General features: G+C 38.4%; 1 protein-coding gene across 1 annotated transcript; it reads left to right on the forward strand.

Moving 5' to 3' along the window:
• The first annotated feature begins 695 nt into the window (after positions 1-695).
• On the forward strand, positions 696-13,637 carry LOC144637554 (sodium- and chloride-dependent GABA transporter 1-like). The gene is made up of 17 exons (XM_078496626.1): positions 696-923; positions 3,498-3,632; positions 4,632-4,782; positions 5,381-5,485; positions 5,853-5,985; positions 6,332-6,466; positions 6,588-6,730; positions 7,010-7,099; positions 7,399-7,523; positions 7,718-7,830; positions 8,210-8,338; positions 9,100-9,199; positions 9,513-9,613; positions 10,367-10,534; positions 10,864-10,905; positions 12,543-12,577; positions 13,349-13,637. The coding sequence occupies exons 1-17, from the start codon at positions 848-850 to the stop codon at positions 13,419-13,421; spliced, it is 1,854 nt and encodes a 617-aa protein (XP_078352752.1). The 5' UTR covers positions 696-847; the 3' UTR covers positions 13,422-13,637.
• Positions 13,638-15,249: the final 1,612 nt, after the last annotated feature.

The raw sequence follows: 15,249 nt of genomic DNA on the forward strand, positions 1-15,249 counted from the left end.
ATTTCAAAAGAAAAGGAAATTAAACATAGCCGACTTAACATCCGTTAACTTTGTTCTTTCTAGCAATGTAAATGTTCGTTCAATTTCTGTGAGTTTGTTCTTTTACTGAAATTTTATTTCCGTCAGCTATATGTCCATTAACTCTTACGGCGGTTTCCGCGGGTGTTTTCATGAAGTCAGTCACGTATCAATGCTAACGGTGATGGGAGATATTGTTTTCCTTCGGTTGCTCATTTAACATGACCTGCTATCCATTACATACTCTTACACAATCCAGCCATTTATTGAGGCTTTTGAAAAGAACACTTTTCCATACGTCTTAAAATGCACTGACGCGATTTCAAAAGGATACAATTTTGCTGAAAACGTATTAACGACATAAACATTAAATTTATTTTGTTTCTTTCAAAAGAAAAAAAAATACTCTTTCAGCGCGCGCTTCGATGTCACAGATCACGTGCGCTCCATTCAACGGATTTCGTTCCACTGATGAAGGGAAAGCAGTCCCGAAACGTCTGCACTTTTGTAATATTATTCTCAGCATCTGAAAAAACAAATGTTGAAACTGAACTCATTGTCAGCGGCGTTACACAGTTTTAATTGTCCTAATATTAAAGGCAGCTCGTTATGACGTCAAAAGCTATTTATGTCATTAGGCTTTGTGACGTCATTTGCATTTGCCGTCTTGATTCAAAGATGGAAGTCGAGTCGTTCGACCAGAGAACAAATGCTAAACTTGTCTTCAAGATGAGGAAAAACAAAATTAGTCCAGTGACTATAACGGTGAGATGAGACTGCGAACACGAGCGAGGAACGCCAAAAATGGAGAAAGAAACTTGAGTTTCTTATGTCATGCATTGGGTATGCTGTGGGACTCGGCAACATATGGCGATTCCCCTATCTTTGCTTTAAAAATGGTGGAGGTAACTTTGCCTATTGTAAATAATACGCCGTTTGTTAATTTTTCTAGAAGTCCTATTCTCTGATGTTAAAGAAAAGTAGCTTAAAATTAATTTGGTAAATATAGAGTTTTCGCTTTTTTGAACTTGACTTGCGCAGTTTTGCGAATCGCTCCGAAATATGCAACCAACGGTAAGTGCGCTAAAACATCCAAGCTCTGGCAAGCACAATAACAAAACTGCCGAAAAAACGGAAATTATCCATTCTGATACAAGCACAGGAAATCAAGTAATCCAAAGAAATGTTCGGAGATAAAAATATATGTTTAATACTGAATTTCGCGCTAAGCGCGGGAAAACATCCAAGCATTTGCAAGCGCGGTAAAAGATTTAATCGGCAGCATACACTAGCCTTGCTAGCTTACACTGGAAAACATCAATTTCTGCAAGTACAGAAAAACACCCAATTGACGGTAGGTAAGAAAAATAAAGCCAAGCGTTGGCAAAGGCGGAGACAGCCAATTGGCTAGCGAGAAAGCAAATCCAAGCGCGCAATGCAGAGAAGAAAGAAAATGGACGCGCGCGCTAGTAGGGTTAATATATTGCTCGCTCAAATAACGAATTTTTCACGCGTAAATTACGCGATCGGTAGTTAGCATTTAGTTTTTTGCGGTAAGTAGTTGGATGGATTTGTGATCATTGATAGTTTTTTGACGTGTTTTACGGGCTGTTCCTGGGGTCCTGAGTTTTAAAACGTGGTAATGAAATTATCTTTGATGCATAATTCAACATTACTCAACAAGTTGCATTTAAAAAATTGTTTTTAGTGGCGCGCGTGGTCGCGTAGTTAAATTTGCTCAAATAACGATTTATGAATTACGCCATATGAAGTTAGCTTAGCATTTTTGTACAAAACAATAGAGGTCAAATTAAATTATTCCATGATGTCCTAGTCAATTAAGGGTTAAAATATCCAAGATGTTGAACAAGGTTATTCCCCAGTGCTATAGAATGGAGCGGAACTCCTCGACGCAAAGCAAGTAGCACAAAAAGTGGGCCAAAAAGGCAGAGTTTATCTTGTGATAAATTATCATGTCGCATATCAGCTATGCCGTCGTGCAGGTAACATTAGCTACTGTAAATTAGCTCTAGTATGATTTTTATACAATTTAGAAGGTTACACGCTTTGCTGTTCAACGGAATCTTCATATATGTCCAGCTCCGTACTTGTAACAATATAAGGCTGACATTAAGGTAAATTCAAAGGTGTAAAGCATACAAACTGCAGCAACTGAAAAAAATCCAAGCGGCATCAAACGCAGAAAAAACTTCCAATCGTAGGCAAGCGTTGGAAAACATGTAAGTCTGCGGTATGCACGGATAAACATTCAAACAGAGCAAGCGTCGGAAAAATGCAACCAGAGACAGCCCGAAGAAATCCAAACTGTAGCAAGATCAAATAAGGCCCAAATAATCCGTTTTGTTTTTGTAGTATCGAGAAATAAGAAAATTTAATATTGACAATGACCTTTTTTTTTGTAAGAGACTAAGATGCCAAAATTTAATTAAAGACTTGGTCACATAACAAGGGCACGGCGCGCCATGCAACGTGAAGAGCTTTGCTGCTGGAATCAATTCACGTGTCCTTATAGAACAATAAACACCAAGCAATGATTTTAAAACATGCCCGTCATTCTCTCGTTTCTGATATTTTATATCTTTAATTTTATCCACAGCTTCTTTCCTTATTCCATATTTTAAATTTGTTAATAGGGGATTAAGAATGAATGATTTAGTGTGCTAATGACCATATTATCTTTGTTATCGATTTTTCCGTTGTTCGTTTTATTTTCCATTGTACTACATTGTACTATCTGTATTTTTTTTTCTCCAATAATTGTATTTGTGTATTTATACGATTTTTGTGTGTATTTTTTTTTCTCTTTTTTTTTTCTATTGAAATAAAGAAATTAAAGAAAAAATGAGGCTCAGGAGAAAAGACACTTTTCTGAACTGGCTCTCGGACAATAATACCTTAGCCTCAGTCGTGTCAAATACGACCCATATGGATTGAAGTGACAAGAACAAAGGATATATTTGAATAGAGCTGTACCTTTCCACCTCGAAACAATTTTTGACCAATTTGTGACATTTGTTGGCATAATTCGTTGAGGGATGCAGTTGAGATGACAGTGTTGTAGAGTTTTTGGCTGATTGGTTTTTTTATTCCGCCTTGACACTTTGATATCTTAGATATGATGGCTTTCGTTACTTTTATGGGAATTGCGCTATTGCGAAAACAATTGTCTAAATGCACGTGCAAAATTGCGTAAATTAGTAAAAAAATAAGAATTTGAACTGCGCGATTTTTGTAAAGAACGAAATCGTGAATCTCTTCGAATTGTTGACCGTATTGCTTTTTGTGCGAGATATTGCCTTCTTTTACTCGTTCAAGCAAAGTGTAGAGCTTTGAATCGTTAAAATATTTCCCTATCAATTCACGCGTCTGTTACAAATAAAGCGATCGCTTAAAACAGTGATTTTAAAACCGGCCCGTCTTTTTCACTTTTCCTAATATGTTCTATCTTTTCTCCACAGCTTCGTTTTTAATCCCATATTTCCTGACCCTCATAACTTGTGGGATTCCACTTTTTTATCTCGAATTGGCTCTTGGACAATACCTGAGCCACGGTCCCGTCGAAGCTTGGGCAGTGGTTTGCCCCGTGCTCAAAGGTATGTCATGTACAGTAGCGCGAACTTGGCAAGTGTGTTTGTAATGTTGGTTTAGGACCAGCAGTACTATATGAATTATTCAAAACTTTTCAAAATAATAATCAATAAGCAAGGAAAACATCATTAAAACCAATTGTAACCAAAAATAAACAAGGAAGACTTTGCAAGTGAAGATAAAATACGAAAACCGTCATCTTCTACAAGTCACGGAATGGCCGTGGTGATTACTTTATTACAACGTGATCATAACGTAAAGCCCTAACTACCTTTAGCAGTCTTTACCTTATGATTTCCAGGTTACGTCAAAATTTGCTTGAAGAGAAGTGCCTTGGAAATCCTGCGGTAACTCCTGTAAAACACCACTTTAATGCAATAGTTACTTGCTGAAGGAAAAGATCATAAAAACTAATAAAGTTATGAAATTAATGCTAAGAAAGATATGCTCCACAGTCAAAACTTGAAAACCGTCGATCTTTTACAAGTCTCGGCTGAAAAGAAATCAAAAGCGATGTAATTACCATTGCCATTTTTTTGATTACGTCACTTTTGATTTCTTTTTAATACAACCTGATCATAGCGTGGAGTCTTAATTGCCTTTATCAATCGTATGGTCTTGAACTACCTTGGAAATCCTGCGGTATAATTGATGGAAACTTAATTTGTAAGGTAGAAAAATGCCACAAAAGTACTAACAAACCGAAAATAAACAAGGATGTGCTACCAGAGTCAAAATAAGAAACCGTCGATCTTTTACAGGTCTTGAAGTGACACCGTCGTGATAACTTGTGATGTCTATTATTACAACGTGATCATATCCTAGAGTCTTAAGTTCGCCTGAGACTCCATGATATGATTACGTTGTAATAGTTCAGAGTCTTACCTACCTTTAGCAATCAATTGCTCATAAAAGAAATTAAAGAAAAAATTACGAGCCGTTACGAGCCGCCAATGACTTATCTCCTTTAACAGAATCGTGCTAACGGCTATCATCTTTTGCAGGACTCGGAGTTGCCATGGTAATAACATCATTGTTAATTCCGATATATTATAACGTGGTAATTTCCTGGAGTATCTACTACTTGTATAACTCGTTTGCTCCAGATGTACCGTGGAAGTCTTGTGAGAACGAGTGGAATACTGCAACTTGCAGGTAAAATAACACTTAGTTGCATAAATTGAAATAAGGATACTAAGACTCCTGCATGAACAATTTTATCGTGCTGGATAAACTTTTCGATATGGAATAAAATCGAATCTAATAGATATTTTTTTAAACCTTGTAACAAAGGAAATTCTAGATTGGCAAAATTAACCTAAATACTCCAAGGTGTAAAAATTATTTAGAGTGCAGGCTTTGATGCTGAGACTTGGTTCGTTCTTTCCATTACTTTTTTTCTTATTGCCTTTCCCTTTCAGATATTTTAAATATTTTTGCCTTCTTCTTCCGTGAGTTTCTTCTGAATTTCCCCATCTTTATCATTATCTGTATTTTGCATGCAAATGTGCTAATACCTCTAACTCCATTCGGCCCAATAGTTCTTGAAAACCCGAGGGGACTTTATACATGTGCTTTACGTATGTGCCGCGGGATACGATATGGTTTTTGAGGTCCTCAGTTCTTTGTAGGGTTGTTCTTTGTGCCCCTTTTGGAATTGTGATCACGGTGTGATCCTAAGATAGTAAATTGTATTCACTCAAGTTGTAGTGCTCAAAACCAAACCTCTTTTAATTTCGTATTCTATTCTTAGTGAGGCGTGGGGGAATTTCACATCCAACTGCACCACTTCCATTGATCAGCCGCTTAACTGCCGCTCAACGGTGAAGCTGACTTCACCTAGTGAAGAATTTTGGGAGTGAGTATCGCTTGATGTTATAAGTTGTTTGATTTTTGTTTGTTTGTGTTTTCTCAACAGTTAACACTACTCTAAACCAAATTTTAGAACTGACTATTCATTGCGAACGGAAATCAACGCCAAATGCAATAAGCAACAGAGAAATTTCTCTCACTGCCGTAAGGCATCGGCAAAAAACAATTTTTGCTAACAAAATTCTTATTGCATTGGGTTTAGATTGTACGTGAGTGCATACTATACTTTTTAACTGTTTTGCTCAATTGTATTTGGAGCAGCAACTCATCGGATGAAAATTAAAAACCAGAGCAGTGACATCATTACATTTTGTTTTCCACTAACCCGTTTATATTAATATTCTTGTTGCCAGACGTTACATTCTCGCCATGTCAAATGGCATTGATGAACCAGGTCAGATCCGGTGGCCACTGGCCATTTGTCTGCTGTTCGCTTGGACGGCTGTGTTCTTGTGTCTTTACAAAGGAATCAAGTCTTCTGGCAAGGTAAACGCATACGCAACAGATCTCCTGCAATTATGTTTTCTTGCGTTCCTGTTTGGCCACATTATGCGATGGATTTTTTTTTGCTCCACTTGTAGATGAACCAATGCACTAATGCAACGTGAACAATCCACGAAACGGGATTGTTATACCAGAAATATTGTATGTTTCCCAGCAAATCAACATCCGTGAAACTTCATTTTGCCAAATAGCACGTTTTTTTCTAGGCATTGGATTTGTCATAAAAATATATAGCCCTTTTGCGCTTGGACCTTTTGATTTTAAAAGTGACTGGGGCTGGATTTTCATGCTATAAAAAGCTTATCGCCTTCTCCCCTACTGTTCATAGGTTGCGTATTTCACTGCCATATTTCCGTATATTGTACTTCTTGCTCTGCTTGTCCGGGGGGCCACTTTGCCTGGCGCAGTCAACGGAATCATATTCTACCTTAAACCTGACTTCAACAAACTTTTAGAGCCACAGGTAGGATGAATTGTGTAAAGATCTTTAAAAACCATTTACCAATTTAATAAGAAAAGTAGCTTACTTTGGACAATTTCTAATGTCCCACTTAGGTTTGAATTGATGCTTGATTCCCTTATAGAGACAACAGAATACTGCTTTGACGGCTGTGTTCTGTTGTCTTTATAAAGGAATCAAGTCTTCTGGCAAGATAAACGCATGCGCAACAGATCTCCTTCCATTTTGTTTTCTTGCGTTCCTGTCTGGCCACATTTGGCTGGACAGGTGTATTGTAAAGCCTGATTTTCACTAGCGACGCAAGCACAAGTGCAAGCAAAAGCGCAAGAATAACAGCTCTTATTTCTCCGTGAAAATGACTTCGACTCAAGCAAAAGCACAAGCCCATTGCATTTCGATGCTTGTGCTTTTGCTTGCGGCAAGCACAAGCACAAGGATCAAAATTTGTCCTTTTTGCGTGATCGCGCTTGTGCTTGCGCTTGTGCTTGCGTCGCTAGTGAACCAGGCTTAAGTAGTATCTTGTTAATAGTGCTGTAATATTGTAAGTATTTTTCTTTTGTGTTATTTTCTAACTGAATACGAAAAAGCCCTTGTCACTTTTGCCAGCTACAATCAATTTCACAACAACTGTGAAAGGTAGGTGCCATGTTCATTCCTTTTTTGTCGCTCGCTCACGAGAAGGTCTTGACATGATCTCGAGAGAGGTCTGGGTGATTCGTGCTGAAAAATTCCATAATGATGACGTAGCCCTTCAAAGGTCCGTGCAGTTTGGTTTTGAATTCTCACGCGCAAGTAACAACCAAACAGAGAGAATACACGGATCTCTGTGAAGCTAAGCCATCACTATAGAATTTCACTGGTCCAACCTGTTACACATACCTGTTAAGCAGGCCAATACTGGAATATTTCACGGTGTATCTTACTTATTTTCTCAGGGACGCTGTTGTTGTAGGGACAATAAACTGTTTGACCAGCTTCTTCGGAGGATTTGTTATCTTCAGTGTGATTGGGTTTATGGCTCATTCACTTAATAAGGAGGTGTCAGAAGTGGTTTCTTCCGGTAAGTAATGTAACTGAGCAATCTTTGTGTGTTTCGCATGAAAAAGGTCCTTTTCCTCTGAAGTCCTTTTCCTCTGTGCCGGGTTGCAATTTGAAGGAAAGTCATCAAAGGGCGTTGCTTCTTTATAAAAAATGCTTCTACTAGAGAAGGTTTTGTATTTCTTTTTTCAAACGCTTTCCTTTGTTAACTTGTAGGACCTGGACTTGGATTCGTAGCGTATCCTGAAGGCATTGCTCAAATGCCTGCTGCTTCAGTTTGGGCTGTCGTTTTCTTCTTTATGCTGTTTACTATCGGAATGGGCAGCCAGGTTAGTGGCAAGTCTTTATGCAATCACGTACTTACTTGTTCACCATGAGCCAACTTGCTCGCTAACTAAACGTTGCCGTCTTAGTTTGCTATGACGTGAAAATTAAAGAGGTGACGACACAAAAACGATGGTTATTTAATTCATCATCAATTGTTTGATTGATTGACTTACTGACTAACTGATTGACTCACTAATTGATTGATTGATGAATGGATTGATTGGCTGACTGTTTGATTGATTGATCGATTGATTAGTTGATTGGCTGACTGATTGATTGAATGAATGAATTATCGATTGCTTGGCTGATTGATTGGTTAACAATTTAACCTTGCTGTTATTCTGCGCTGTTTGATATTTACTGCCCATTTTTATCTTTTAGTTCGTGTTTACGGAAACAATCATGGCCGCGCTCATGGACAGCTTTAAAAAGTTGCGATCTTATAAGGGACCCTGTCTGCTTCTCCTATGTACTTTTCAATACCTTGTCGGACTTTCTTGCGTCACCCAGGTATGTAGACCCCTCGGGGAATACCTGCTCGTATTAACATGATCCTCAGGTTCAAGTTAACCTGAAATCATGCCCTGTCTCCTTTCCAACTACTATTTTTTCCTCTCTCTCATCTTTTCAAGGAAAAAACCCCGCCTGATCGTATGTTAGGTTCAAGTATATATACTTTACCTAGCATGTTTTTCTACACGATTTAAAACTTTGATAAAGTACGTTTAATAAAAAGATAAATTGGTAGATAGTGACATTTACTCACTCTTTTCTTCTCTCAGAGGAAAAAATAAGCGGACTATTTATCAGACCCGTCATTATTAAACGAATGTTTTCTAAAGAAAAAACAAAGTTAATCCAGTTACTATAACGGTGCACGAGACCTCGAACACGAGCGAGGAACGCCAAAAATGGGATCAGAAGTTAGGGTGTTCTGATGTCCTTTATTGGAGATGCCGAAGGACTTTGCAACACATGGCGCTTTCCATATTTGTGCTTCAAAAGTCATTATTAAAGCACAGATATGGAAAGCGCCATATGTTGTCGGGTGGAGGTAAACATACCTATTGTAAATAATGCGGTATTTCTTACGAAAAAAAATGAATGTTTACCATACAAAAGAATACTGGTAAAATACCATATTTAGTTCTTAAAGCAGATTTTATAAATTCTATTCCTTCAATCTTAATGAACCTCTTAATAGGTGGCTTCGTAGTTGTAATGTAAGAAATCTTTTATTTTGATTTCATTTATATTTTTATCCTCAACAGGGTGGAATATACGTTTTAAGCATATTTGACAGCCAAAGTGGAGGCTTCTGTTTGATGTCTGTGGTTATTTTTGAGGCTGTAGCTGTCAGTTGGGGATATGGTAGGTAGTAAAATTTGGCAAGAACATTGGGAGAAAACTTTTTACGATGGTATAATGATTAGGTTTAATAACGCATGTCCTCCTGAATGCTACGATTTTTTTTCTTGAGCTCAATCGTTCGAGAAATATTGATGAATGTACTATTAAAAGTGCTTTTGAAGTACAGTGAATTTACTATTAAAATCGTAGTTCTGATTTAAGAGTTCTATTTTCCATACCAAGTCTTGCCTTGTTCCAGTCACCCTTTAGGAATTCCTTGCTTTGGTTTTTTGAAAAAAAATCAACAAAACAGTTTTATATTTTTACTTTACAGGTGTGGATAAGTTTTGCGAAAACATCAAATCGATGATAGGCAAGAAACCTAACATGTATTTTATAATCTGTTGGAAGTACATAACACCTATAGTTGGAATGGTAAGACCATAAATCGTACACAAAGGGCATATAAGTTTATTTTAAAGTGCCCGGAAAGTACATGTGATAATATATATTCACCGTGCACGTGGTCAGTTTTCGTCTTAGCCAATCAATTTGATGTTGTTCGTAGCGATAAAGCCTAAACCAACAAATAAATGTTTGGTTTAGATTCGGTCTGTCGTAAAAGTAGAAAAAGGACGCATTACCCCTCTGGGACGAGTACATGTGTTTTGGCTACAACGGCGAAGACTTCGATGATCGTGGCGAACTGCTGTACTTCTGCACAAAAAATTAAAATCGAGTCACAACCTCCGATCTCTACGAAATTTTCCCACTGCAGGAGAAATTACAGTTGCTTGAAAGTTGATAGATAAATCGCCTCATGAGGCACGTTTTCAAGCCAGTCAGCAAACGTGTTATATTAATATCATGATTAAAAATTTCTGATTTTTAAATGGATAACGTTAAACTTCCTAAGAATGTGAACTAAATCCGTTTCCTGGGAAATGTTAGTAACTCAGTGGAAAAGAATCGAGGTTCGATGATGTTCATCATTGTAAATTCTTTCCCATCGGGTAGCACTTATGTAGCAAACTAACAATGAGTTTATGACTAACAAACTGTCGTCTCGTAACCATATGTCGCAGTTAAATTAGAAATTGTCAGAATTGTTGTTGAAAGAGGAAAACTCTCTTAAGTCAGTCAGCACACGCGTTTTAAAGAATTTTTTTCTTTCGTTTTCTTGAACAGTTTATCTTCTTTGGTAGCCTTTCACAATGGGAGAAGATAAGCTTCGACGGAAACGTTTACCCCGACTGGGCACAAGCTGTTGCGTGGCTATTGGCTCTTTTGTCATTTCTGGCGATTCCGATTGGAGCGATCTTTGCAATATTCCATCCAAAGGGATCCTTTAGAGAGGTATAGCAAATAACTTATAATCTTCAAGGACCTGAAGCACCATAAAATGCATTTTTTAATCTGCACTGAAACTGATCCAGCATAAAAACGAGAGTTCTGATTGGTTCCTGAGTGGTCCGGATATTTTTTGTAGTATGAACCGCTAAGATCGGCCATCATAAATTAGTTTAGCGGAATTGCTTTCTTAAAACGTGGTATAGTCATGAAAGCAGTTTTCTATTATTTCTTATTAAGTATGTCTGGTAAGAGAACAGTTCTCACAGTATATTTATTGATATCTTCACGAGGCCTGAAAGGAAAAGTAATTTCTTCTTTTCTAATTTTCCTAGCGATTAAGAAGAGCCGTGCGTCCAGACATCTCATATTTAAATTTATAATTAAGTTTTCATATAACGCGCGCTCTGATTGGCTGAAACAGTGTTCTTTATCAGAGTCCAGATGTACGGAGGAAATGTCACGCCATCGACCCAATATGGCCGACCACTATTCCCGAACGTCTTTCTCGGGTTTTGTCTTGACCCTGACATCTTCTTTGACCTGAAAAACGAGAATGAAAACGAGCTTTAGCGTCAGTTATTTAAAACGTCCTTTCCTAACAGCACAAATTGCACGGGATTGAAATTCGGACAAGTAGGAAAAAACACCGAGCCGGAAGTAGTAACAACAAAACAACCAACCAAAGATTTGTAAACAAGTCAAGGCCGAAATTGAAGACATTATAACGAAAGCAGAAACGAAAAACACGAAAGATAGTACAATGGCATCTGAGTTTTGATATGAGTTTCACATTATTTAAGTACGGAATTTTAGATAAAACACGCACAGCTACATTTTGTGTAAAAACAAAACAAACAAAAGATTAAAAAAATAGAAAACTAAATTAGCTAGGAATACACACACAACTCAGACATCACATACTGAATATTTTTCTGGCGTTTTCAAAACAGCTTGGTGCCGTGAAAGAAAAATTGCCAAAAGCCCACAAAATGACCAACAAAGAAGCTAGACAACAACCTCAGTAAATTCACGCCGAAGCTCGAACAAAAGACGTGAACTTACTCGAGGTCATCGTTTCTTGGATCGCAACGCTATCGAGAGACACCTAAACAATCACCCCTAAACCTAGGAATTTTATTGCAAAAGGGGTTGAATTTCAAGCTTCAAACAAGCTGCTGCAAAGTTAGAAAAAATTGAACAAGCGCGAAAACAAAGAAAACATGGAACACAAGTTTACCTGTCATTCCAGAAGCAGACGTCCAGAAATTATAAACCTCCAATGCAATTCAGGAAGACAATCCTGTTCCTATGTCCTTAACAGTGAATGAATGGAAGGCCACAGCAACCACAGCAGCCGACTCTAATTTTTCCCTTGAATCCGATGGTTGTAAATGATTCGGAAACACGCCGCACGGCCGCATTTTGTGAAGTACCAGCCACAAGCTTTGAGCAGTTTGTTTTCTAGTTGTCAAGTTAACAATGTGCAAGTTTCACGGGCCAGAATCAGCCGGTTCACGAACAGTCTACTTTTCTATCCGTGTTACTAAAGTCCTAAGAACTTCAAGGACTCGTGTTAAAATTCGGATTTCACTTGACGTTTTCGCTTGTGGACAGAATTTGATGGTTTCAACTTGATGGTTTGACAGCTGTTGACAGCTGATGTCTTATTCAACCAATCAATCAACCATCTAACAAGTTTTGTGATTGGCTAATTGTTGCGTACTTATCAGAGTACAGATGTACGCTGACGCCACTTCATTCGCTTGAAAAAAGTTTGTTTTGAAAATTTGCGCGAATCGTGGGGAATTAATAATTTCTTAATTATAAAACAAATAAAGAGCTCGACGTCCGTTCTGTTGTAATTATAAAGCACTTAGGAAGGACAGAGCATCGAGTAGGAGAAACACTCGCCTACGGCTCGCGTTTCACCCTACACTTCTTTCGTGCTCTAGCCTCTTCCTGCGTGCTTTACAACAGAACAGAGCACAGTCGAGGCTTCTTTATTTGTTAAATGGTTGCCGAACAACACAATCTTGGGCCCAAAAGGTAAGGTACTGCCGTTTGTAAGTTATAGATAAACATAAACTTAAAGTTGAACGAAAAGCTGAAAGAAACATAGCAAGGGGATGGGGAAGGAGAAGGCGCAGACAATAACAATTGTGTTCTGATTCAGGGATTTGAAGTAGCTTGCTTGGTTATTAAGACCTTCATTCAAGTCTAGTTTCTAGTGCAGGAACTAAAAGGATTGCTACTCCACCCTGGAGGGAGGATTAGTTAGCCCACCGCAGGGTATCCCTAGGATTTGTTGGATTTGACAAATCGTCAATACCCATTTATACTCCTGGGCCGGGTTGCTCAAATCACGATTAAGCTAATCCAGGATTAACGTTAATGATTTCAGTTTCTTTTTACTTTTAAGTGAAGTTTTCTATTTTTTATTATTTGCCCTCCTTTTTGACGTCGACTAGTCTGAAACGCCACAAAACATAAGCAACTTAAAAAGGATACAAGAGAAATTGAATCTTCCATCAACTTTTAATTCTGGATTAGTTTTAATCGGCTTTAAAAGAACCCGGTTCTGGATAGATATTCCTAGTGTTCAGTTAGTAGCTGATGTTCTTTCCATGCTAGTCTGAAATGTCAGCCGTCTTCTGGGTTGTGACGAGAAGGACGGTTGAATATTCAGACTATTTCCATGCCAGTTTTACATTGTCTAGGCTACTTTTTTACATATTTTTAAATAGCTTCACCCTTAGTTGTTATCACATGGCTAGGGCAAATCTTGAAACTTATTTTCTGTTCTCTATTCATTTTCAGTACTTGCCCAGAGACTCGAATCCAAATCGATCCTGTAGTCTGGGATGAAAATATTCCGGAGTCAAATGTCTGAAGTGTGCTAGTTCAATGGACAAGGACTTTCGTGTAATTTGCTTTTGACGTGTCAAAGTGTAAAATCGTCTTGGAAAACGATTTGTTTTTGTGTATTGTCAATTGTTTCTGTCTTTTTCATCACACTGACAACAGTAGCAACAATAACAACACTATTTACAGTTACAAAACTATTACGAGAAAGGAAAATTGAAATAAAAATCAAAGATCTCTTCGAGATATCGACTTTTTTGCATGAAGTTAGTATGAGTAGAAGGTTTATCCTGAGCATTGTTGTTCGAACATATCATGGAAGAATTCAAACGTCTTTCAGTTCAAGCATTTTTTTTATTTTCGCGGAGGAAATGCTGTATTTGTCAGTCGCGACGGCTGGGTGCTTTGCGACTCATATACTTTGGCTTGGTTAAAAATGGTAAACTTTGACGTTTGCCTTTAATCGAAATAATTGTTTCCTTACGAGTAAGAAAGATTTCTACTTGGCTTAATGCAGGGTTCTCGATAAAGAGAACATCATATCTTGGATGGCTGATAACAAATTATTATGCAACTCATCAAAGACTGAAATTTTGCATTTTTCATTTCGCTATCTTCAGCGTCAACCTATAGCCGCAGTGAATATTGCTGGCTCTGAGATCAAGACAAGCGTGAATGCCCGAGATCTTGAGGTCACTCTTGACCAGTGCTTAACGATGTCTACGCATGTAAGCAATCTTTGCAAATCTGCTTCATTTGCTCTAAAGCGTATTGGGAATATTCGTCAGTATCTTGACCAACCGAGCACAGAAAAACTGGTTCACGCCTTTGTGTCCTCTAAACTGGACTACTGTAACAGTCTCTTGTATGGTCTCCCTGATAAAGAAATCTCGAAAATTCAACGTGTTCAGAACTCGGCCGCCCGACTGATAACAAGAACAAGGAGAGCAGATCGCATCACCCCAATCCTCCGTGAGCTTCACTGGCTGCCCGTGCGCAAGCGTATAATTTTTAAGATTTTACTTTTAACTTTTAAAGTTTTAAATGATTTAGCACCCAGTTACTTGGCGGAACTTATTAATATCCATCGACCGATTAGGTCTCTTCGTTCAAACAATGATCACCTGCGACTGCAGAGACCAGTCTTTGAGGGCCTGTTTATATGGAGGAGAGTTGTCCCTGGTAGGAGGGTTACCCTCTCCCCCGAGCCATCTTTTGCCGAGCGTTTAGATGAGAAAGTTGTCCCTGTTGACCGAGCCAAAACTTGGCCCTCTCGGTTCAAACGACTGGCGAGAGTTGTTTTGAAACATTTATTTTGGCTGCTTTTTCTAAAATCAGGAACGCTGAATCGTCGACCAAGACCATTTTTTGGACTAATTTACCGCCGACTTCGATTTCAATTTATCTGCACTTTTGTTTTTGCTGATTTTAGCGTTTGCGCATGCTCCGTATGTGTCAACCTGTCCCTGGTAGGCGAGGCAAAAATAACCAAACTGTTTATATGGAAAAAAGTTGGCTCGCTCTCCAGGGTCACCCTCCCTTCAAAGCGAGTGACCCTCCACCCAGGGTCACCCTGCCCCCCGAGTCAACTTTGCAATTTCTCATATAAACGGTTCGCAGCTATTTATAAAGAAACGTATAAAAAGCTCTCTCACCCGGGGTGGCTCGGTATGGAGGGTAACCCTCCTACCAGGGACAACTCTCCTCCATATAAACAGGCCCTAAGACCAAGAACTATGGTGGGCGCGCTTTTTCATCATTGTGGAACAGTCTCCCGCTTGATGTGAGAAGTGCTCCATCGGTTGACACTTTTAAAACTAAGCTTAAAACGTTTTTATTCAATGATCTTTAGTATT

Source organism: Oculina patagonica, chromosome 14 (genome assembly GCF_052425735.1).
Source record: "Oculina patagonica isolate OP01 chromosome 14, crgOcupat, whole genome shotgun sequence".
Lineage (NCBI taxonomy): Eukaryota > Metazoa > Cnidaria > Anthozoa > Scleractinia > Oculinidae > Oculina > Oculina patagonica.